This window comes from Fringilla coelebs (genome assembly GCF_963513975.1).
Source record: "Fringilla coelebs genome assembly, contig: SCAFFOLD_43, whole genome shotgun sequence".
Lineage (NCBI taxonomy): Eukaryota > Metazoa > Chordata > Aves > Passeriformes > Fringillidae > Fringilla > Fringilla coelebs.
The window spans coordinates 353,197-378,647 of record NW_028167212.1 but is presented as its reverse complement, the minus strand read 5'-3'; the positions used below and the strand labels follow the sequence as shown (position 1 = coordinate 378,647).

Genomic DNA, 25,451 nt, shown 5'->3' with positions numbered 1-25,451 from the left:
CCATAGACAGGTAGAACAATGATAAAAGAAAGGCCTTATGAAATCAGGCCTTGCTCTGCTCTATTAATAGCTGGCCTGTCGTCTCCTCTGAGTGCAGCTGAGCAGTTACAAGTTCCCATGTGAAGCTATTTTGAGAGTGAGACTTTGTGAACAATCTGTTCTGAGGGTGAAAAACAAATGCACCTGCAACAACAAGGGATTTGTCCCATGAGAATCAGTGAAGAGAACAGGTAAACAATACAACAGAGAGATTTGATGCACAACTAAAATCTATTTCATTAACCAATAAAAGAGTAAGTGCTAAGAAATTTCTTAACTAACTAAAGTTACACATGAGGTCTATCAAACTGACTAAAATGAGCTGTGTGAATAAAAAATTAAGAGTTCTTCTCCATCCCAGGTCTTCTCCAGGTGGGTCTTCTGGGATTTCAGTTTCCCCCCTTCTTTTGGGCTTTTGCTTCCCCCTTCTTTGGGGTTTTGGTTTCCTTCTTTTCTGGTGCTTTTGTTTCTTTCTTCGCTGTGGCTTCCTTTTCCTTCCCTGGGATTTTGGTTTCCTTCCTCTCTGATGCTTTGGTCTCATTCTTTGGGGCCTTGGTGTTCTTCTTCTCTGTGGCTTTTTTTTCCTTCTCAGGAAATCTGGTTTCCTTTTTTGGGATTTTGGTTTCGTTCTTCTCTGGTGCTTTGCTTTTCCCCTTCTCTGGTTTTGAAAGTTTCTTCCCCACAGAGACTCCCTTCTTTTCCTTCTTCCACCTATCTTCCTCCTTTCGCCTCTCTTCCTCCTCTGAGGCTTTTGCCTCCTCCTTTTGAGCTGGCTGCTTCAGCTCCCTTCTGCAGACAAAATAGAAAACATGGCTGAGAGTCCCCAGCAGAAACTTGGGCTCACCAGTCCTGGCTGGCCCTGCACTTCATTCCTTGACCCTGAGGCCATTTCTGTGAATTCTTCTCAGCCCACAGAGGAGAACATCCCAAGTGAGGGCATTGCTGGAAGGGGACCTCCAGGACCAGCCAAACCTGAGCTTTGCCATCATAAGCTCTTGGCTCTGCAAGCTCCCTCTCAAGGCACAGCCAGAGCCCTCCAGCCCAGTGCCAAAGGCTGATCTCAGTGCTGATGCTGAAAACGCCCTTTGTCTCTTGGCTTCCCAGGTGAGAGCAGAGCACAGATTGCCAACATCTGCTCATCTCTCCTACAATTCTTACTCAGCTCCTTCAGCCCCCTTCTCCGTGGGCATGGCTGAAGCATGATTTTAAAGAGTTAAGATTTCAGCTGAGGGTTAGAAGCAATTCACATGGATCAGGATGTAAGGTAGGTAGGCAGACCATAGGTTAATGATTATGAGATGCTGAAGCTGGAGCTGATTGTTCTGTTGTTTGCCATTAGGAGCTTCTTTCTAGAAGGAAGTGGAGTAAGTGAACTGGTATAAGAACAAATTGAAACCTGGAGAACAATGGTTAGCACCTGGGCTTGATGTCAATCAATCACTAAGCAGGGGACCTTGGATCCTGCCAGAGGGTCACAGAGACCTGATGAAGACATTCCTGACTTCATCCCTTAAGACCACGGACCCAATTTGAGACCACTGACCCAATTCAAGGGAAGAATTGCACAGGTGTGAAGGACCAATGACCTCATGTGAATACAGAGCAGGGATGGGAGGTGCTGGGGCTGTGCAGATGTATTGTATCTAAGATCCTGGGAAATAAAGAGAGGGCACAGAACCTTGGGCAGCGCGGTCACGCCTGTTAGGGACGGCTCTGGTGCCGCCCGCCGGTGTTAATAAACACACCACTGTCTAACTTTAATTAGTTAGAGAGTCTCTGCCCGTCATCTTCGGGTTTAACAATTCACAGCCTGCTCCTTAATGAGAACAATCCTGTCAGTCAGAAAGCAAAGGCTGGAGGAACTCCTCTCCTGCCAGACAGGCTCTTGGCAGCCAGATTTCCTGCTGGAGCCCAGCTGGGACCAAGCAAACCAGGGCTGCCTGCCATGGAAACCATTTGAAGCAGCCTCGTCCCTCTCCTCCCTGTGAAACCAACTCCAGCCTGTCCTGGACAAGTCCTGATGCACAGGCTTGCTTTAAGCAGCCTCCACTCCCAGCTCCACACTTTGCCTGTGTGTCCTGAGCTGGGCTGCCCTGCTGGAGCTGAGCTTCTCCTGGGCTTGCCTACTGCTGCAGCTGAAGGGGAGCCCAAAGGACATGAGCTTTTCTGGGTGCTGTCCCAGCACAAGGAGTACCCTGGCAGATCAGCACTGCAAGGACTTCATCTGGGGCAGGAGCAGGACCCAAAGCAAGGTTTGATCTGTGCCCCACGCCTGCCCACACCACAATCCCACTGCTTTGGTGAAGAAGGGAGATGATGAAGAAGATGCCACTCAACACCATGGAATTCAAGACACCTCTAGAGGCAGTGCCAAGGCCAGCCCAGAGCCCAGCTCCCCGCAGGCAGCAGCTAAACCAGGAGGGCTCAGCACTCCAATAGAGAAGAAGATGTTCTGTGTCAACAGAAGAAGGTCCTTCCTCTCTTGGGAGCCAGGGAGCTCAGAGTGGCCATCCCTGGGCTGCTTCTGGCCTTTGCTCAGCAGCACCTCTGAGCTCAGAGTCCTTGGAGCAGGGCAGCCCTGCAGGGACAATAACCCCTGGCAGAGCAGTAACCCATGGAAGGCTCACTCACCTTTCTCTGAGAGGTGCCTGAGAGCCACAGTTGATCTCCTGGGGGCTCAGGGAGGAGCTGACACGTGAGGCCTCCCCGCTCACCAGCACCTCAGAGGTGGGGCCTCCCTCCACGTGGCACAGCTCCCTGACATTGGAGGGGCTGCTGAGGTGGCCAGAGAAGGTGGAGGAGACCTGCTGGCTCTGTCCTGGCTGCAGCACACCTGACAGTGGCAGGATACTGAAAGCCTGGATGGAAGACAGGAGAGATTGAGGTGTTGAGCATGGAAATGGATGCAGAAGAGCATCTTGGAGCAAAGTGCAGCTGTACCTGGAGGGGCCTATTCCCCAAACACTGCCAGAATCACCCTCACCTCATCCTGCATCCATGCCACTGACCAGTGCAGGGACCATGGCGAAAATCTCCTCCCATACCCACGGGTCAATGCATTAATTAGTACATTGCATGGAAGTGAACTGGGATGTCTCCTGGCAGTAGACATTCTCTCTGATGCACAACTTGCCTTTAAAAAGTTGAAAAACTTCCTGCTTTTAGAGAAGGAGAAGACTCAGAGTGAGAGCTCTTGGAGCTGAAGGAAGGACTCCAGCCCAGCTCATCTGACTCCTGAGGCTCTTCCCCTCTCTCTCTGATTTAAATGCTGCTTTCCCAAGGTGCTACAGCAAAAGCTCCTGCAAAAATTTCCTGTGGACCACCTGAGGAGTTCCAGGGGGAGCAGTGCCCTCCACAGGTGCTGCACAGCGTCCTTGGGCAGCCCCACAACGTGTCCTGCATGGCCTCTCCAACAAGCAGCTGCTTCAGCAGCACTTTGGGATGGCCTGCAGGGATGGGAGGCCCCTCTGTGGCCAATGCTGAGGGCCCCCAGTGGCACTGGGAGCTCCAGCCCTGCTGGCCACACTGACAATGGGCAAGTGAGACACATTCCCTCTTTCCTTCTCCGCTTCCAGGGGAGTGTGCACTACGTCCAGGGAGCACCTGAACCCCTCCAAGCCTCGTGGGAGGTGAGGGTTTTCAGCAGTTTGTGCTGGCACCTGAAAAACAAGCCATTTTCTGTGCTGGCAGGAAGAGACAGCCACTCTGCAAAGCCTCTGTCTGTAAGAGAGCTTCAGGGCCAGCAGTGCAATGGCAGCTCTGGGCTGAAAGCAGAGCCCTGCACACAGCGAGTCTGGCTGGCTTGGCAAGAGGCTCCATGGAGATCAGGACTCATCCCAGCTTGCTCTGGGAAGGAAGCTGCAGGTCTGACCATGATGATGCAGATAAAAGCCTCATCTTACATTGGGAAGGGAAGAAGGCAAAAAATCCCACACTCAGCACAGGCCTGTAGGATCTGAGTCAGCTTCTCCAAGGAAAACTCTCCTATTTCTCCCTCCCACTCACCCCATGTCCAGCCACTGGCCCTGCTGCCCAGCCCACTGCCCGGGCACAGCACAGCAGGGCAGCAAAAAGGGAGGTCAGCACGAGCATGACTTGGTGCTGGCAGGCTGGGCAGGCAACACAAGCACTGGATGTACAACAAAATCTACCTCTGCTCCTGAAGAGTGGCTAAAATCCTGCACTTCCTTCAGGGCTCTGGCTGGCTCCTCCTCCTTTCTAACCCTGAAGTGCCTCCATCGCGTTCCTGAGGAGGAAGCACTGCTCCTTTTTTCTTTTGGTGGTTCAGGTTTGAATTTAGGTTGGTAAAGCTCATCTCTGGAAAATAAGATAACTATGAACAGGGACCTGCACTGGGAGGGAGGGACACCTGCACCAGCAGCTCCTGGCCAGGATGCAGCCCCTGGCTGGGTGCTGGGCAGGTTGAACTGAGAAATGGTTTGATCCAGCCCTTCCCAATCCAGGCTGGAGCAGCTCTGTTCTAAAGGCAGCCCAGGGATGGCACTGAGCTGCTGCAGCAGCTGCAACTGCTTGCACTGAGCAACTACAGAGGACAGGCATGAACACCTTGTGGGGATGCCAAAAGCACAGGGGGAGAGGAAAAGACAGAGAAGGCAGCAAAAAGGTGAGATCTGAGGCACCCAGGGGCAGACCCAGCCAGTGCCCAGCCAGCACAGCCCCCCCAGGGCCCAAGGCCAGAAACTCTGCAGCTCCACCAGGGATTTATCAGCAATGTTCCCCTGACACTGCTGGGGGGTTGGTTGACATTTCCCAACACTCCCAGGTGACTCAGCTCACATTCCCCATCCATCCATACATACTCAGGCTGTGGTGCTGGGATCCTGCCAAGCTCTGTCATCCTTGGCCTTGGGGAGGTTTCTGCCGGCCGTCCTGAGCTCCGTAATTGTGCTCTCTGTGCCAGGAAGCAAGCAAGAAAGATGTTAAAAAAACCAAAACAAACCACAACAGGGAAACCTAAAATACCTTCAACAGCTCAACCCTGCTCAAGTTATTTCTTTAGGGACACCTACCACTCTCCAGCTGAAATGCTGGGCTTTTGGGGAAAAGGAAAATTACATGTTCACCTCCAAATCGAAAAAGATTAAGGTAAGAGAACCTTTCAAACTACAAATTACTGGCGCAAAGGTAAAAACTTTGCAAGAAATCTCTAGTTAGACCAGGCTGACAGTTCAACAACTGGTTCTTCTGGTGGGGAGAAACCCTCCTCTTTAAGGGAAGCAGCCTCAGAGTTGAAAGCAACTGTTTTGTCAGACTTCAGGCTCCCTGGCACAGCCTGTACTGCCTGTTCTTCCTGTTCACTGATTTACAACAGTGCCACAATGGCCCAGGTTCAGATGTTTGGTGCCATCCAGGGAATCTGGCATCGTCATTTCCATATGTCTTGATATAAGTTTCAATCCTTGCAACCACTCTTCAAATGCCAGCTTTCCTTTCTTTTATGGAAAGCTCAAGGCTCCCAGAAGTCTTCTGACATCCTCTTTTGTGCTCAGAGAGATGACATTTTAAAACAGATGTTTCCAAATTTAACAGCATTTTAAAGAATAATGAACTAAAATGACCCTGGATTCCAGCTGTGCCCAACCCCATTCTGTGTCAGACACTGAGATTCCCACCTCTAAGGCATGAGCTGTTTGTGCCACCCATCCCTCCTGTCCTTCCCACAGCAGCCTGTGCCTGTTTTCCCCAGCAGAATCCCTGTGCCCTGTGCCCCCTGCCAGGAGCAGTTGCACACAGGCACACAGCTCCCCGTGCCCTCACCCGTGGGTTTCTCTCATCCCCGAACACGCCGATGAGAACACTGGTGCGATGCTCGCCCAGCGCCTGCACTTCCACCACAACGGGGATCTCTGCTGTGCTCTGGGGCTGGACAATCCCACAGGGCTTGGGGCTGGAGTAGAACACAGCAGAGTCCTCCTTGCGTTTCTGGAAGGGAGAGAATGAAATGCAGCTTCAGAGGCACCTCGGAAGAAACTTTAGACTCCTTAACATCCACCCCAACAGCAACTTACACACATGTTTAAAACTGCCCAGGACAAAGGTAAAAGACACAAACAAGATGCAAGAATTGGAGGCTTAGCATTCCCAGGGGATCTTGCAAGGAGGCTGCCAGCACAGGCATTGCTGTCTGTGGATGCAGCAGCTTTTCACAACCCTCTAAGATCTCCCGTAAGAAAACACACTGAAGACTAGAACATCAACTGTTTCCTCAGGAGCTCCAACTGCCTCCTCAGGTTGACATTTGGGTAGGATCCTGTTCTCAGCAGATCTTTAAGACTGGATAGAAATTAACAAGCTCTTATCCAAAGCCTTTTTTCCCCTAATAATCTCCTCAATAATATTTGACAGGAGGAGGTGGATGTGATGCCAAACCTGGGGAATAAGCCCGTAGCAGCCAGGAAGGTGGCTGGGATTCCTAATGAGGATCTTCCTCTCATACGGCACCTTCAGCTGGCACTCATCGTACTGCAGCACATGGGTGGACACTTGGAGCTCAGGAACGAGACATCTGGGCAAAGAGATGACCCCAGGGGAATCAGAGACACTGAGAGAATAGAGAACATTTACCCCCAAAGATTGGGAAATGGAGCAGAAAACATTGGTCACTGTCAAATGGACATTTAACAGCCCTACAGGGATAAATTGCCTTCTACCTATTCCCACTCCAATGGGTCTTGTCAAGGAGGGCCAAACCCTGACAGGCAGCACCCAGAGGCTGCCAAGTGCCCCACACAGAGCACTTGGTGCCACAACTGCCCCAGCCCCTCCTTCACCCAAGGAGGCTTGCAAGGACTCCTGTCACAGTCCCAGTGATCCACGAGCTCTGGGGGAGCCTTCCCAACAAGGATCAGGGCTCACTAAGGCTCAAGGAACACACAGCTCCAGTGGCTCAGTAAAAATGACTCCCTTCTCTCCCATGGTGCTGCTGCCCTGCCTGAGAACTCAGCTCTTTGCCCCAGCCCTGGAGGCCACGAGACACCAGCTGCCCTCCAGAGTGGCTGATCACCCCCTCCCAGGCCCTGCAGCTCCCTTGCTCCTTCACTGCCCAGCTCCAGGCACTGACTGGCCCCAGCTCCACCTGCTGTACACAATGGCAGCCCAGGCACTGACTGCATGGCTCTGCCTGGCACAGGGAACAGCACCAGGGAGCTGCAGCCCTCTGGCCATTCAGCTGGCACCCACAGCAGCACAGCAGGATGCAATTCTGCTGCAGCAACAACCACTTTTGGTCTCAACTCTGAGAACATTCAAGCTCCAAATGGGAAGCAGAGGGAAGGAGAAAAACTGCAGCTGACCTGCCACATCCAGGGCTGCTTTCCCCTCCTAAGACCTTGCCCTCAGCACTTGCTGGGAGCCACTTGCCCCCTGCCATGTGCCCTCATCAACAGAAGCAGACCCTGACTCTCAGCAGGCTGCTTGCTGTGGCCCAAACCAATGCACACTGCTCACAACCAGCACAACTCCACCTCTTGCAGCAAGAAGGAGAGGAAGCCCTCGGGAAATTTGTCCCACCTCAAGCACCAAAACCCAGGCCCATCAATGATATCATTCCTGCTCCCTTTAGATAAGGGCCAGGGCCGTGCTGGGCTGTGAGCAGGGCTGCTTTTCACCACAGGCTGCTGTCCAAGCCCTGCTGTTCTCATGTCCAGCTGGCACAACATGAGGCCATTGAGCAGCACTTCTCCTGGGCAGCTGCAGCCAGCAAAGCCTGTGCAAGGCAGTGCCTGGGGAGGCCAGCAAGGGCTGGTACCTGGCTGTGATGATCAGTCTTGCCACTCCCTTGCCAATACCCTCCAGATCCACCAGCATCCTCCGATAGAATTCCATCACCGTGTTGGAGCACAGGGTCACCTGGTGCAAGAGAAGAACAGGAAATTCTCCCTTACAAAAGCTCATTACCCATGTGTGATATCCTCAAGTTCTTGAGGGAGGATTTGGCCATAATTCTTCTGCTGCTCCATGTGTAGAGCACAGTCTCAGAGGAACAAAAGCCTTCTGCCAATACCAGACTTGTTAAACACAACTTGCTATCAGAACACACGTCAGCTACATTAAAACATCAGACTAAAGCTCTCTGCACCACTGCATTCAAATTAAGGGGCCAGTTTCTCATCTGACCACAATGACATCCATGCAGAGGAAATCTGACTTGAACACAATGAGTTCAGCTTCACAGCAGGAAGCTGAGGGAAAAGGGTGGACCAGCAAGTGCTGAGCACTTCATGGCTGCAGAGTATTTTGTCCCCCCTGGAGATTCCTGCAGTGAACACAAATCATTCTGCTCCCCAGGAGAGGGGAAATGACACCAAGAAGAAAAGCTGACTGCTTTATACAATGACATCTCTCTAACAGCCACCTTCTGCCCTCATCCTTGCTCTGCCCACTTGCAATCAAATCAATTGCTCTCAAAAACCACAAGAATGGCTTCAGGCCTTGACCATAAGGTATGTGACCTCAGCAGATGATTTTGGAAACCAAACAGTGCTCCTGGAGGAACATCCCGAGTAAGGCAGCTAGCAGAGGCCTCCCAGCAGTGCAGATCTCTCACTCCCAGCATGCTCAAAGCTGGCACCAGAGCTGAAGCCCTCCCACACTCCAGTGCAGCTTCAGCCCTGCTGCTGCAGCGTCTGTGGCTGCACTCTTGCCGTACCTCGATGTCCTGGTGTCCCTGGGGGAGGATGGTCCCTTGGCTGGGATTGATGCTGAACTCCCTGGGCTCCACATAGAAATGGATTCCCTTCCTCCAGGCTGGGTCGCTGTCCCTGCAGATCTGATCCACGCTGTCCACAGCCGGCTGCGTGCCATCGTCCGACATGCGGAGCTGGAACCTCAGGGGCACTGGGGAGCTGTTGGTGAGGCGACAGCGCTGGGTGTAGGGAAAGCCTGGCAAAGGACACAAATATCCAGTCAGGCACCCACTATGGCATGATCCTGGGGTGAATATCCTGCCAGGATGAAAGTGGGATTGGAGTTCGGCTCTTTATTATCTGAACTACAGATCACCGAGAAGCTGCATGAGGAATTAATCATCACTTAGTTCCCTCTGACACAGATTCCAGACTGCAGCCCTGAAAATGCCCACTCCTAGCCCTGCTCAACACTGCAAGCTTCTCTCTTTGGCATGGGGAGGAGCTCCCTCCCCTGCCCCAAACGAGCACCACTTATCTCTCAGTGATGAGTGTGCACCCAGACACAGCATTTACTCTCAGAATTCAAGCTGGAAAATTCCCTGCCAAGCCTGCCAACACTTTTCAAGATATATAAACAGTGAGTTGTCATTGAGAAGAAGCTAGAGCAAAAGAAAGTGAGGATGGAATCAGGAACTAGAACATGAGGCAAAGCACCCTAAAGCAGCCTCTCTCTGCAGGATCCTTAAGGCATCTCTTGGTTTGGGCCAAACAGACTGAGCACGTGACAGCTCAGAGCCCACTCAACTGGGGGCACACCCGAGCCTTGCTTTGAGATTAGCAATGAGGAACCAGGTCCCACCTCACCCAACAAATGGGGACATCACACCCATGCTGCTCACTGGGATTGCTGCCTGCAAGGGTAGAGCCCACTTTAGCTCTGGGATTTGCTTTCCATCCTGCAAAGCCAGAGATACAGCCACTGATGGTGGGCATGTCCTGCAGAGCCTGCAGAGCAGCCACAACCTGCTCTGCAGTGCACATCTGGCTGGGCTGGCCAGCTCTGTGGGCAGGAGACTTCTCCCCAGGCCTGCTCACCAAGACTCACTGGAACACAGATGGGCAGAAAAAACAACTGCAGCTGCAGCCCAGAGCTGCTCTGTGCCCATCCAAGTGACCACTGCCAGCTCCAGCAGCGACTCCAGCAGGGAGGCAAGAGAGGCACAAAAAGAAAAAACCCAGATGTCAAAACCTAAAACGAGATTGAGCTCAGCGCATGCACACAATAGTCAAAAGTTACAAAGAAGCAAAGATACAACAGCTGCCTTCAGCTGGAGAGACCTTAAGAATGAAATCAGATTCAACATGATCAATCTCCTGGTTCAGAACCATATTTCCATCTGTTGCCTTTCTTGTTTCATTTCCTCAAAAGGCAACTTGACAAGTGCCCCCGTGCTGATGCAGGCTGGGGAAGAAGCAGCTCAGCAAAGGCAATGAGTTTCCTTCAAAAGCTCACGAACTTCTTTGTTCTGGGTTTGGGCTTGGCAATGAATGTTATTCCTTTTCCCATCGTTTTGCCTGGCAGCCCTGTCATTTCCAAGGTTTAATAATTTAGAGGGAGGGGCTCATCTTTCCATTGCAGGAAGACTCCCACCTTCCTTGGCAGACATCTGCCTTTTAAAGCAGCACAGAGACACCAGAAAATACTGACTTTCTATTCCTTGCTTCTATTGCATCTCCCAAGGGCAAAATGCCACCTGAGGCAGCAGCAGCAGCCCTGCAGTTCACAGCCTGGAGAGGCTGCTGGGACAGACCAGGAGTGAGGGATGCTATTCTGTTGGAAGGCACAGATCCCTGACGCTGTGTCCCAGCCCAGGGAACACTCACCAAAGGAGATGTCCCCGAAGTCGAGCTCAGGGAGGTCGAAGTGCAAACTCGGAGCAATGACGCTGCCTCTGGAGGGCGAGGACAGAGGAGGAAATGGCTCGGTTAAAGGAATTGCAAAGGCCCGGCTGTCGTGGCTCGGGGGCACAAAACCTGGGCTCAGGGCACCCTGGGTTTCCAACCAACACAGCACCATGTGCTCAGCACAGGGCCCTGTGCACAGGAGGCAGCTAAAGCCAAGTGGCCAGCAGCCAACAGCCCCTGATGGGCTTTGGGCACAGGGCAGGCAGGAGAAGGCCCCAGGATGCTGGTGCTCCCATGAAGGACCCTGAACACACACCCAGACATGGTTCTGTGCCTCACTTTCCCCATCTGCAATTGGAGGGACATAAAGGTGTCCCCACAAATTTCTGTAAGCAGCCCTTGCAGCCACAGGCTCCCTGCTTTGCTCCTTCTTAGCTGGAACAACTGTTCCCATGGAGGAGCTTTCTCAGCAGCGTTTGACCCACACAATCATTACAAATAGAGTTCTGAGACAGGAATCCAGGGCATTCCCAAACATCCTCTGCAAAGAGCAGCAACAGTTCTAGCCAGGGGATGGATGAATCCCAGAGGAAAGGACCAGCTTGTCAGCAGTGCACCAGCTGGCACAGCCAAGAGCAACAGCTTCAACAACCAAACCAGGGTGTCCTGAATCCAGCACAGCACCTCAGCTCTCCTTGAACTCAGCAGACAGACTCCAAAAGTCACCAACATCCACTGAAATCAGCACCTGAAGCTGCACAACACTCACAAGTTGATTTCATGCTGGATACCAATCAATGCCCACTCTGCCTTTTGGTTCCAAATCAAGGAGCAGTGACCTGGGCCTCCTGTTGTGTTCACAGGACTGCCCCTGGTTCTGCTCTGCACATCTCAACATGAGACACCTGCCCTTGCCCAAGGAGAAAGCTGCTTATGCAGAAACACCCCATGGCCACTTTGGGGCAGGGACAGAGGAGAATCAATGATTTGATGGTGAAAGGCTCCCTCTTGATTTCCAAAATACAAAAGCAGCACTTTTCCTCCAAAAACAAAGCCAGCATCATTGTTTCTCCACTATGGGCACACCTACTCACCACTTTTCTCTTGCTAACTAATAACTTCCTTGTTCTTTTTTATCCAACTCCCTTATCTCATTGGTATAATCCAGTGCAGATTGCTTTCATTTCTTTACTGCCTTGAGCCAGTGCCTGCCCACAGCAGCAGCCCAGCCCCAAAGCTGCAGAGCAGCCAGCATCAGCTCTCCGGCTGCCACTACATTATCCTAGCAGCACATGGCTCAGGCTGGCAGGGACAAGGCCTCACGCTGCTGTGCTCCTGAGCACTGAGCTCTGCCTCCCCTGGGATCAGCCCTTCTCCCTTTGCCTGGGCCAGGATTATCTCTTGCCATGGCACCAGCCCACGCAAGGATGCCCAAGTCCTTGGCACACTTCCTGCTGCACACTTCCCTGACTCCCACATCAGCCCTTTCCTGGCTGGGCCAAGGAGGCACCAGAGCACTCTGTGCACAGCAGCTGGGAGCACAGCTTGTCCCCCACAGCAGGGCTGGCAGAGGTGAGCTGAGCCTGCTGCTGCCCATCTGCCATGGATTGTTAACACAAGTTTTTACAAACACTGCTGCTGCTGCACAATCACCCAGGCTGGACCATCTCCAGAGCCCTGGGGGCCTTGCTGGCTGCTCAGGTGGGACATCCCAGAGCAGCTGCTGCCCAAAGCTGATCCATCCCACTGCCTGCCATGGCCCAAGGCACAGGGAGATCCCTGCAGGGAGGAGTCATTCCAGCTCCCAGGTACCACCCAGGGCAGGAGCCATCCTCACACTAAAGCAATGCCAGCATCAGAGCAGAGATTCAGACCCCAGGAAACACCTTTTTTCTCTGCTCCAGCCCAACATGAGGTAGGTGGGGCATGTCCCAGATACAGCTACAGATGTGCCCACCCAGCTCCCAGGGTCCTTACTTGATGGTCAGGATGGCAGGCGTAGCAGATCCAGCCACTTGGAACTGGAACTCTTCCTCAAAGCTCCCCAACACGGTGGCACTGAAGGAGATCTGCACACTCTGGCTCCCACCTGCTGCAATGATGCCCTCCAAGGGTGCAAACTTGAAGCAGGAGCCCATGCTGGTGGCTGAAGGGATACAGCTGAAGGGAGCAGCCAGAGCTCCTTGGTTCATCAGTTTCACCTGCAGCAGCAAGAAAGCCAAGTGGAAATACATGTGCAACCTTCCCTTCTTGGGAGTTATTGTCTCATGATGCCATGAACACCCAGAAAAGGCAGAAGATGCTTTGTGCTGCTGAGTGGCAGAAGGCAAAAGATACAACAGGACAAGTTCTGCCTTTGGGTTTTCATGCAGAGCAGAGAGAACTCCACAGAACTGCAGTCACCCTGGGCTGAGCCCATGCACACAGAGCAGTGCACCTCTGCTCAGCATCACCAAGCTCACTGAGAGCTGGCCCTGAGAGCAACGTGGGCTGATTGCAGCTGCCTAGTCAATCACCCCAGAGCTGCTGCTGCCCCACTTAGCACAGCTCCAACAGCACCGTCTGCTCATTCACCTTTTCCCATACCATGAAAACAATACACTGGGAATGAGGCATCACCATCAAAATGTATAGACAGCACCATCTTTTGGTAAGAAAACTCAGGGTGTCTTTCTCTTCCCCAGCCAAGCTTTTGAAAGTGTCTGCCATGATGCAGGGCCTCATTTTCTACCTCTTCACTTGCTCCCTCATGATGATTTTGTAAACTTGACACTATTGTGGGGGAGGCAAATAGGTAGGAAAATCCTTTGCTTTTTTCCCAGGAACACTTTTCTCTTTCTAGAGCCAGAGATGCACCAAGGCTGAAGTGTGGTGAGGGACTGGTCAGCAAGGGAGAGAATCCCAAGGCTTTCCTGTCACTTGCAGCAATAAGCAGGAGACACTTGGCTGGAGGCTGTTTGCAGTGGGCTGAAGCTCAAAGGCAGCCAGTTTGTTGCAGCTGCTTCTGCAGAGCCCAGCCCAAAGGTGCCTTGTGTCTGGCACTGCCACAAAAGCCTCTGAACATGCAGCTTTTGGAGCCAGTGCTGGTTTCATATCCCAAGGGGTTGTTGTGCAGGGAGCCTCCCAGCTGAGCCCTAAGGAAGGCTGCCCAAAAGAAGGGACTGGGGCTTCAGGAACAACAGACACACCTTTCTGACCCCCCAGATTTGAGCAGGACATCAAATATTCCCTGCTCACAACTGCCCAGGCTGGCAGCAATTCCACAGCTCCACCAGGCTTGCTGCTGCCTCAGGAGCCATCAGGATCCCTCCCAAGCCCTGCTGCTCACCTCAGAGACATGGGGGGTGTTGACAAAGATGTTCCCAAGGTCCAGAGTCTGAGAGCTGAGTTCAACCAAGGGTCCTTGGCCTTCCCCTCTGAGCTGCAGGGGCAGCCTGCTCTCACGGCCTGGGGAGAGATGTCAATTGCAGTACAATCATTCCCTCTGTTACACTGGATTTTCCAGGCTGCCTCAGTGCCCGTCCCTGACTCTGAGCTGGATGCAAGCAGCTCCTGATGCTGCAGGAGAACATATGGACACTTCTCTTCCCTCAGGAGATATCCCTTGGGGCTGACTTCTAATTTCTAACCCATTCCTCGGGCTCACTGGGAGGTGATCCAGGTTCTGATCTGAAAAACCTAGCTGGAGCATTGCCAATCAAATTAAAAAGGGACAAAGGAAAGATTAGTAAGTACAGAGCAGCTTCTATATGAAGACTGAATGGGATTCCTCCTCACTCTAGAAATGAAATGGGAGATAGATGTGAGAGCTTTGCAATAGCATGAACGGCCTGGGAACTGGGGACAGGGAAAAATTTGTTTGCGTTTGTCCCAAAAAGGAACTTGAGGGTCTGAAAATGTTGTTAGGCAGAAACTACATCTCTGTGTAAGGGCCACTTAGAAAAAGGGTCTGTGGCAAGCCAGTGGAGAAGCAGCAGATGGGACAGAGGTGGCCAAGAAATCCATTGCATTGGAGAGAGGCTGATGGAGACCTCCCCTACAGCACTGCCCAAGAATCAAAGAAAACTTCAGCCAGGCACAGCCACATGGTAGTGGAGAATGAGGGATCCTCCTTCCTCCCCTCACCAACTCCCAGACAAACAGGAGTCCAAACTCTTTGCCTGTGAGAGGGGATCCACTTTCTCAAGGCCCTAAACACCAAGGAGTTCTCAGTTTGCTCTGGGGTAGAGCTGAGCAGGGAGGTACCTCTGGAGGGAATGCAGGGCAGGGGACAGCAGGGAGCCCTGGTGCAGAACTGTCCTGCGCCCCTGCAGGGCCCAGCACTCACCTGTGCTGCAGCACACTGCCAGGGAGCCGCAGGGGTCACCGCTGGCCCGCGGGTGACATCCCACTGTCCCCTGCACGGTGTCACCAGCGCCCAGAGCTCCTGTGGCCGGCACCACGCAGAAAGGACTGCAACACAGACACAGGGAGCAGGGCTGGGGGGACACCTGGCCAGGAGATTCCTTCTGACCTGCAGCTCTCTGCAGCTGCCTTGGGCAAGCAGGGAGCAAACCAAGCACAGGCAGCAGAAGACAGCCAGGACAGACAGCATCAGAAACAGCCATGCAGCCACTGCTGAGGAGATCCAGCCCTCACCAGATCCTCTGGGGAAAATGACATCAGTTCCCCCATACTCTGCATCCAGCTCTCTGCCATGAGCCTCAAGGGTCCCACTGCCAGCAATCCCATCACAGAATGCTTTGTGAGAGCACAGAGAGGGTTTCAGAGCTATCTGCATGCACAACCTGTCACGGACAGCCTTCAGGAATTTCTCCCAGAGAATGAATCTATTTGGCTGACAGTGCTGAGGAAGCTTTTCAGAAGCTGCTTGTGCTCAGGAGGGTGCAAGCCAGCTCCCAACATGTTCCAGCAGCCTCCTGGAAATCTGGGACAGAGAAAGCTCAAAGGCCACTGAAAGCAAGAGCAGATGCCATCCATTCTGCTCCCTTACAGCCAGGTTTCAGGGCAGCAGCTGTTGTGCTCTGGTTCCTTTTGCTGCTCTTTCCCAACTCTGCTCTCATCCCCCAAAGGTGTTTTGCACAAGGACAGATGAGCTGCCTCACCTCTGGCTGCTCAGCTGGTACCGAGCTGCCCGGGTACCCACACTGGGCACCAGCAGAGCCTGCTGGGTGCTGCACTGGGCTGCACCCTTGGAGATGTCCAGCTGGGAAGGGAAGTCCAGGACACCTCGGGCACCAATGGCCCGAATTGGCACAACTATCCTTTCCCTGGTAGTCATGCAGACGAGCTCGTGGCAATAATCCTGCAGGAAAAGAAACTGGCTCAGCACAAGGCATTTAGTGCCATCCCCATGGCAGAAGAAAAACCATTTCTATAACCCTCCAAGGGCATCAATTTACCTATTGCACCCTAAAATGAACACTCAGTTCTACTAATATGTCACATTTTAAAGGCACCCGTGTACTTTGCAAAACCTATCTCTGTGGAATTCAGCTCTTGTGTCACTTGGGTCATACCCATACCCTAGGCCACCATAATTTTGACTCTAAATTTTAATGATGTTAAAGAATTCTTAAGTCCCTTCTAAAGGAGCATGGAGCTAGGGAACACAGGACATTCCTCTTTAGGTTTCTATATTCTCACTGTCTGAGAACAGGACAAAGTGTTCAACTGACTCTAAGCAGCATAAGAAGATGAGAAAACAGCTGCACCCAAAAAGATCCTGCACTTCGGGCCTGGTCCAGTAAAATCAGCTGGCTCAGAATTCCCCTCAAACTTTGCCTCTCCAACCAAGTCAGGAGAAGAACAGTGCCAAGAGGCAGCAGGATGCTGTTGCAAAGGGCCTCTCTTTGTTTCCCTGCAAGGCTTCCTCCCTTCCATGCCATGTCCTAAACCCTGGAGTATGAACAGGCCTCCAGATCAGAACATGAACCCTCCAGATGAGATCAGACTTGCCAGGGCCTCAGCACTGCTCTTCAAACCTGCACACAAAAGCACCTTTGGCACGGGATGGGTGCCAGCTGACAGAGCAAGCACAGTGACAGGCATGAAGACAGAGCCCCAGCAGTGTCACTGCCACGGGCTCTGGGCTCACAGCTCTGCCTGCAGCTTGTACCTGCCCTGCACCAGCTCCTTCAGGCAGCTGTCCCAGTCCCCTGCAGCTCAGCAACCTCCTGCTGACCAAGGGCACCCAGAGCCCAGTGTGCCTGTGCCAGGCTGGGCTCACGGGTACAGCACATCCTCTGCCCTGGCCCTGCAGCTGCACCATGCTCACTTGTGCTCTGGCACAGCACAGCTGCAAGGCTGGAGAGCAGAGGGGCTGAAAAAGCACCGTCTTTGCTCCAGCCCAGGGGCAGGCAGGGAAGCTGTTGCCAGTCAGGGAGGAGGAAAGCTCTCTGACCTCTTTCTTCCTCTGGTGTTTTCCATCCTAATGAAACCCCTTCCACTGCTAGAGATGGCCCAACATCTATCAACAGCCCTCTGCCATTTCCATCCTCTTCCCTCTGCATCTTCCCTTGGCAATGCTCAGGGATGGGCAGGGAGGGGAAGCAGAGCCTTGCATGCCTGGCTGCAGTGCCTGCCAGCCCCTGCCAAGGTGTGACTGCCTGCAGGCTGCCTGCCCACGGCCTGGAGCCAAGCTCACAGCATGCAATGGGCTGGAGCCAGAGTGCAGGGAAAACAATGGCTGTGCAGATCACTCTGTGCTTTGGCTCCTCCAGTCTCACCTTGTTCTCGGCGGGGCTGAAGCGGATGCGCACAGGGGCAGAGGCGCCTGCTGGCACCACATGGTACACATCCCTGGGGCACGCCAGCTGGAAATAAGGGCAGCTCTCCATGCACACCTGCACCAGACGAGGAATCTGCAGCAAACACACCAAATGATCATTCTGACACTTGTGCAAACAGCACCAAAGGAGACCTGTCCCTGCCCTGCTGACATCCCTCCTTGGCCCCTTCTCCAAAGCACTTTCAGCTCTGCAGCCACAGGCACATCATTCACAAGGCTGTACTGGAATCCCTTCTGTCTGCCTCCAGCATTTTTGGCCAGGGACAGTGGGGCAGTGCCTGCTGGCAAGGAAGGGCCGAGCAGGTCAGCATCAGCAGGATGGAGACCAAGCACCTGAACCAAGTCATCTGCATATTCAACAAGGCCAAAAAACCTGCTGGCTTCTGCCTGCACACAGCCATGCAGTTGTCATGTTCCAGAAGGGGAAAGGGCTACCTGAAAGCAAACCAGCACATTATCCTGAGGGAAGGAAGAAATTCCCTTCTAGCAGATCAGGTTAGGGCAGGGACCTTGTGGGGATAGAGTCGGACAAGCAGAGCAGCAAGAGAGGAGAACAAAACCTGTGGCCTTACTGGGAATAAAAGCAAACCTGAAAAGCAAAAGAAGGAAGGAACACAGCAAGACAATCCCTAAAACAAGGAGAGGGCAAAGAGAATTTCAATGGGCAGTAAAGCAGCAAGGAAGAATCATAAAACCATGAGAGCAATCAGCTTGCCAAAAGTGACAGAAACACAGACAGGCTGTGCCTATTGACTGTGGGCTTCAAAGGCATTTTCTGCCTGCAGAAACATGACCAGCACTGACTGACACTGTGCTTCCAGGATGAAAAGCCAGTCTTGACTCTCCAGGCCTTCTTGCTGCCTGTGCAGGCAAGCTGGGCTGCTGGGCATTCCTGCCTGCAGCCAGCAGGCCACGTTCTGCCCTCGGCCATTCACAGACACAGCAAACATGCATTTTCTAGCACACTGACAGCATCAACCCCTGAGCACCAAAATGCTCTCCAAAAGTCTCAACCAGATGGTTTGGACTCCCTCCTGTCTCCTGCCACCAGACCACTCTTGGCACAAGCCTCACTTGAGAAAATGTTTCCCTGACTGAAATTCAAATGGTCTCAAGTTTTCCTCTTTACATTGGAACACAACTGCTGACATTTTTCAACTTTTTCCCCTCTCAGCTCCCTTGGGAAACAGCAAAACAATCCAAATTTCTTCAAGTGAAGGTTGGAACCTCCAGGAGTACATGGCTTTGGATGTGCTGTCGTTCTCCAAAGGGAAAGCAGAGAAACGTGTTGCTTTTGGAAAAGCTGAGCAGAGCTGGATGAAGCTGAGCAGGAGCCTGAAGTGGCACCTAAAGGCCTCTCACTGCTTCTGCTCCCTCAGGCTGATTGCAGGGCTCTTTCAGAACACAGCTCCTGCACTGCCTATGCCATTCATGAGAAGGGATTCCAGCATAAAGTGGAAAGGACTCAGCCCCTGAGCGTTGACTCTGAGCTTCACAAAGGGAGCCAAACTGCCTGAGAGAGGCACAGATTCCTACCAGGAGCCAAGATTAACCAAGGAGACACAGGCTGTGCAATAGACTCAAGGCAAAGCATGAGAGCAGGTAAGAACTGTACAGCCCTCAGCATTCCTATCAGTCCTGAGCTTGCAAGAGGGGGAAACTCCTTTGGGATAGACACCATCAAGGCATGGCCAAAATCAGGGGACAATTCCCAGCACAGGAAGATTCCCAGCATCTTGCACAACAAGGTGCTGAGACATTTTCTTCTGCATGTGCTGCAGCAGATAACTTGCTTTGCTGTACACTGGGGAAATGACAGCACTCTCCTCTTCCAGCACAGTGTTAAAGCCCCGGGTGCCAGCACTTACCTTGCCCTTATTAATGAGACACAGCACCATTTCAGAGACCTCCCGAACAACGAAGTTCTGAAAGACCAGCTCTGGTGGGGAAACCCCAAACCAGCTCTGTTTCGGGGCAGCTGATGGCAGCTGGAGAGGGGAGAGAGAGCAGGGAGAGCTTCAGCTGCTGGGAGGAAGGTTCATGCAGGAGAATCTTCCACTGATCCCCAGGCAAGTACAGACTCTGGGGGAGCACCTCTGCCCAGCCCACACTGGGCAAACAGTGGCTCACCCACCTCTGCTCTGAGCTGATCCACAGCTGCTGGGCCACACAGAGCAGCCTCAAGCCAAGCTGCTCTTTTGGCATGTATTTCTCCAGCTTTCTTTTTTCACAATGCCAGGCAGCACTTCCCTTAAGCACAGCCTTGTGCCCAGGTGGTCACAGAGCTCTGGGGCACTGACTGAGCACTCATGGAGTAAGTAAAACCCATGGATTTAATGGAGACTCCATGGGTAACAATTTTGGGATATCCTTTATTCTGAGACAGGGAAACCTAGGCCCACATAACTGCAAATATCTTTTTTGCTCTAGAATTTATACATCAGTAAGAAGAGCACAGGACCAGAGGAGGTGGGAGAGATGAGGTGATATTTAGCTAAAGCCAAAAGGTTATGAAGAAAAAGAGTGGAATTTGTTGGTTCTATGTGTTGTTTGTGGTTTGGATTTGTTCAGGTTGGTTTGTTGAGTGTCGTAGTGAGAGGGACGGGTTTGAAGATCTGATCAAAAGGAAGAGGACAAGAGGGGTGGGGACAGAAAAGTTGGTGGTCAGTAGAGAATGGAAGCTCCTAAGTACCCATCAATGGGAAAGGGGACAGGGACTGCCCCAGCTGGGTATAAAGGGCACAGAAAGATTGCCATTTTCTCGGAGTGTGTGTGTGTGTGCTTGGCTCTCGGGGAGGAAGACACGCCTGGCTCAGCTGAATCCTTACTAATAAACAGTTTTCTTTTGCTTGGATGATTTTCTCCCCTTTCATTCTACTTAAAAGTTAGTGTGTTTCACACAAAGGGAAAGGCAAAAAAAACAAGACAAATGAGGTGAAAATCAAAAGACAAGTGAGGTGAATGCTGAATGAGGATATGGTTCAGTTATTTTCTCAGCAACCTGGGTAAAGGTAGAGTTGGTATCTCCTTTTTCCATCAGCTTTAAATGGCTGCTTTCTTGTCATTATTGCTATCTTATTTAGTGACATTCTAGAGGCAGGTCTGAAATGACACCACAACAGCAAAGGCTACTGGAGCAGAGACATTGCTTTGAGAAAACTCTCCCCTGCTGGGTCTGTCTTCTCCAGCCACACTGCTGTCACTGCAGAGACACAAGCAGGTCTCCTGTGGGACTTCACAGCAGACACATTCTGCTGAAGGGAGTGGCTGCAGCACACTGTCCCTTAGTTGTGCCCTTCCCTGAGGTGTTCCCAATGCCCCTCTCCAGTGCAATCCTCAACCAGTTTGTTCCATGTCTCTTGCTGCCAATTTCCTGCTCAACAGCCCACCTCGGTCACCCACCCCTTTGGACTGTGCTTTCTACTGAGCTAGTCCTGCCAGAAAAGCAGCTTTAAACACACCTCTCAGCAGGCACTGATCCAGATAAAGCACATCCATTCCCCTCTGCCCAGGGACAGTCCCCTGGACATCTGGCAGCCTGCAAAATCTAACACCCCGTCAGGGTCCAACACATCCTTCCAGCCCAGAGCAGGAATGCAATTTGTTTTGTTAAATCTGAAGTAATTCCTGCAGATCCTTGGCTTTCAAAGGCCAGCGCTGCCACTCTGGAGGGAATCCTGTGACCCCAAGCATTTGATGGTGAGCACACCAAAGCAAGAGGTGGCTATTTCAGCAGGAGAATGGCAAATGGCAATGTTGTGCCTTTGTGTCCCCAGCCTTCCCCCTGTCAGCAATGGCAGCTACACTCCAGCACAGCCCAGCACCTTCAGCAGAGCTCATTTGTGTTGCTCAGTGCACATCAGCACTCCCAGTCCACCACTCCCAGCAGTTTGCAATGACAACAGCACCTGCACACTGAGGTGTTTTGATGGAGGCAAGTCTGTCACAAGCACACACCCTCTGCAAACTTCATGATAAACAAAAAGGAAAAGAGCAGGAAAAGGCTACCTTGGGACGAGTCTCACTCTTGTCTAGAAATGGGCCAGTTCTGGGCAGAATACTCCCCCCAGGGCTGGCCTCCTTCTTCCTGCTGGGAAACTTCTCCCTCTGGAACTTGGAGGGAAGCAGCTGAAAGGCAAAAATACACCAGCTGTTATCTCAGAGATGGGCTTGTTCAGAAAGGCTTCTCTTGAACAAGTGGCACTGGTGAATAACTTGTGATCACAGCCACTAGGACAGTCCTGGGAGCCCTAGAAGGTTCCTGCTGAAATCCTTAGCATCAGTAAATTAATAATACAGAGTGCAATACACATACTCCAGCCACATGGCTCTGTCCCATTGGCTTCTCCCTGACTGGATGTGACATGGTTGGGGATTTCTGCTCCTTGGGCATTTGTTTCCTCTTACGTTCCCTTGGATTGAGGCAGTGACCTTTCCAGAGAATGGGGAGGAGCTCTCAGAACTGCCTGAACTCCATCCCTGCACAACACTCAGAACTCACAGCAAGGAGATATCGCTGCTGGCTGAGTCCAAGAGATGCAAGAAAACAAAGTTGTACCAAGAGGGAGGTGCACAGGAAAGTGTCCAGGTTTTGGTTCTCCCTGTTGATTTCTCTACCTGAAGAAAACAGAGGGATCTCCTTGACAGAGCCTCAGCACTGGGGCACCTTCAGCCAAGGGAGCTCCAGACAGCAAGGGACCTTTGTGGCCCTGGCTCCAGTCCTGCCCGCAGGGCTGGCTCTGTGCCCACACAGGAGCTGGGAGAGAACAGCTGCTCTGGAAGCTCTTCCAGCTGGGACACCCCGTGGCTCTCAAGGCTTTGGGCAGAGTTTGAGCTTTCCCCTCCCACATGCCCGGGTCCCCAAGGGCAGGATGGTCAGAGCAGCACAGGTGAGTGCCCAGCCTGACAGAAGGAATTCCTGGGGCAAAGGGAAAGAGACAGAACACATGCTCAGGGCTTCAGCTGTACATTGGTTTCACTTGGCTCCGCTGGCACAGCCAGGCAAGGCACAACTGAAGCATCCCACAGTGTTCCCTACTGCACCAGGACAGCCCCCAGCAACAGGAGCACGGCACAAAGGGCTGGGGAGGGGCTCTGCAGCTTCACAGCGCTGCTGGACAGCAGGGCCAGGGAGAGCAGGGACACCAGGGCACTTGCCAGCCTTAGCACAGCCCCAGGGGCTACTCACAGTATTTGGCTTCAGCCTTTCCCTCAGCAAAAGACGAGGTGTTGGTGTCTTCTTCTGGAATCCAGATGCCATTTCCAAGGGATGATGTCACAGATGGGCGACAATTCCTCAACACAACTGGAAGGAGCAACAATGGAACTCTGAAAATCCACAACCCAATTCATGGCACATGCAAGGCATATACTGGGGCTAAAAAATTTGATATGATTTGAAAGTAGCCAAGTGCTTGTTTGGCATAAGTAGCTGGTATTGTTAGGCCTCTAGTTGGACTTTATTTGAACTCTATGGTTGCCTTGTGCAATTCAAAGATGGATCGTACTGAAACCTGAAGCTCAAAAGCTGAACATTAATAAGAGTTGACACAGACAAAGCTGTAGCTTCAATATTACTTAAAAATAGCTAGAGTGGGCCTCCTCTTCTTTAGGCTAAACCACCCCTGCTCTCTCAGCTGCTCCTCACAGGACTCGGGAGCGAGACTGGAATGTTATGGCTAATGGCTGAAATCTCATTATGAAGGAATTTTTGCCTACTCTGACAAAACGGAATAAAGAAGCTGTGACCACTGAAGCCCAGCCCTCTCTGAAAATGCCTCCTGACTGGAACTTGGGACTGGGAGTTAAGCCACCTAAGGGAACTTGAGACAAGATCAAGGTGACACCATTGTCCTTTTAATTCAGGTCTGGGGAGAAGTGAACAAGGCTCATTGAGAAAAATGTATCCACAACAAAGCCAAACCCAGCAGCTCTCCTGAAAATCAGCTCTGTCTGCCTTCAAGCTGGGCAAGGCATAGCCACAGACTCGTCTGCTGAGGCCAGGTTTGCACACAAACCTCCCATCAACCGAGGGGGGAGGGGGAAATTTTGGGGGTTTAGCACAACCTCTGGTAAGGGGCAGTGGACACCCATCCTCCCTCAGACAAACGGGCTCAGCTCTAAAACCCCCCAGCCCCAGAAGGCCACAGCCAGGGCACATTCCCATGAGGGCCAGCTGAGGGGGTGTCATAACCCATCCAAGACATCCAAAGTGCCCCCAGACCCATTCCTGAGGCCTTGCACCAGACAACTGCATGGCATGCAAAGGAACACAACAGATCTGAAAATCCACAACCCAATTCATGGCAGGCTCAAAAGGATAAACTGGTGCTAAAGATTTTATATTATTTGAAAGTAGCAAGAGACAGAGTCCAACTTGCCCCACCCCAAGGAGGTGCCTGTACATGCAACTGAACTGCTGCATGAGGAGAGTGGCATGATCACATCCTCTCTTTCCCTTTGGAATTCTCTTTCAGAGCATAGATGTGACAAAACCAGAAAGTACAACTGGAGCCCATCTTTACCTCCAAATGAAATTCAGGACTCCTCGCTGGCAGAGACCAATGCCCTGCGAGTTCAGGGCTGGCTGGCAGAGACAATCTCTGTGCACAAGTCACCTGGGGAATCGCTGGGTGCGGCCGTGGCAGAGCCCAGGCTGCCAACACCCAGCCCGGAGCGCTCTGCGCCAACGGAGGCGGCGGCGCCGTCACAGCCGCTGTGGCCGCGCTCGCGGTTCCCCGGCAACCGCGGCACCCGATTGTCGGGGCCGGGCCGGGCCGGGCACGCCGGGCGGGCCTCGGTCCCCGCTCCTTCCAGCCCTGCTGCCCCCTCGGGCCCCGGGCGCAGGGCGAGGAATCCGCTCCGGGGCCCGCACCGTGACGGCCACAGCGGCAGCGCTCGATATCGCCGGGGCTCGGCCCCAGCCCCGGGCTGCTCCTGCACAAGGAAGGCGGCGCCGGGGGAACCCAGGCTCGGACACTTTGTGTTCAGCGCACACAACAAGTGGGAATCAGCCACTGCAGGCAGGAACAGGCACCTTCTCCTTCTTCCTAGGGACACACAAGGAGCAGAAGGCATTTCCTGCTGCAATGGTTTATCACCTCATCAGCAGCCAGCAATTAGGGCTCCAGAAGACTGACATGATCACATCCTGGATTTCTCTTTGGCATTCTCTTTCAGAACACAGATGTGCTAAAAGGAAAAAAAACAACAATATTGATCAACCTCTATCTTCAAATGAAATGCAAGACTGATTTTCAGTTGTAGTCCCAGCATTGTAATAAAAACACACACTAGAATCAGAATTGTTGCAATTTCCTGCTTGCAGTAAACTCGAGATTTTAATACTTTTTCTGAACTGATCTGGAATATATAGGTTTATATATTGTAAAGAACTTAGGGATTTTTAATTACTGCATACAGCTTCATGCTGCTGAGCAATAGCACAGATTGAGTGTGTCTTCAGCAGAACTGGTTTTTCTTAGTGGAAAGACTTAGAAATGAAAAATTTTTTGAATTAACCAGAATTAAGAAAGTACTTTTGAAAAGAAGGGAAAAAAAGACCAACCCCATTAGTTTATGATGTTTCTAAGTCTACTGCTCTGTGCAGCCTAAGGAAGCTGTCATGGAATAAGGGAAGAGAGATCTTACAGCCATGTTATCCATAAGGGTGTGGAAAACCTTCACACAGAGTGCCTGCACGGCCGCTTTACAGACTTGGAGACAGAAGAGCAACACAGGATTGAACTAAGACAGACAAATATCCAATTCAAGCCAAATGACAAGTTATTTTCTTGTCAGATGGGGCCGCAGACTGTACACTGCTCACCATCCTGGGGGTTCAGGATGTCCTGCAGCATGGCTGAGCCATGAGACTTGTGGAGTAGAATTATGAAAAGGTGAAGCACAAACATTTCTTTTGCACCTTTATTGCGTTACCAACTAAGTTTAAATCTCTGAAGTAGTGGTTAGTTTCAAGAGCATTTCCAACCACAAGTTTATCTGAATGTCACAGCCTGTATCTGTAAAAAAATGCAGTTCTTTTTATACTTCAGTGGTGTAAATAGCTC

General features: G+C 52.1%; 2 protein-coding genes across 2 annotated transcripts in view; one reads left to right on the top strand and one right to left on the bottom strand.

The window, feature by feature from the left end:
• The window catches only part of LOC311166146 (uncharacterized protein), a 162,243-nt gene that overhangs the window by 8,957 nt on the left and 127,835 nt on the right, over window positions 1-25,451 (top strand). The window lies entirely within an intron of this gene.
• LOC311166126 (hydrocephalus-inducing protein homolog) lies at window positions 306-19,579 on the bottom strand. Its single transcript, XM_084227606.1, has 15 exons — window positions 19,251-19,579; window positions 17,321-17,455; window positions 15,698-15,897; window positions 14,920-15,044; window positions 13,921-14,039; window positions 12,570-12,793; window positions 10,572-10,639; window positions 8,708-8,940; window positions 7,808-7,908; window positions 6,430-6,565; window positions 5,818-5,982; window positions 4,860-4,951; window positions 4,191-4,356; window positions 2,671-2,897; window positions 306-828 (listed from the first exon to the last, which is right to left on the bottom strand). Exons 1-15 carry the CDS (start codon window positions 19,278-19,280, stop codon window positions 429-431), a joined length of 2,421 nt encoding a protein of 806 aa, XP_084083732.1. The 5' UTR covers window positions 19,281-19,579; the 3' UTR covers window positions 306-428.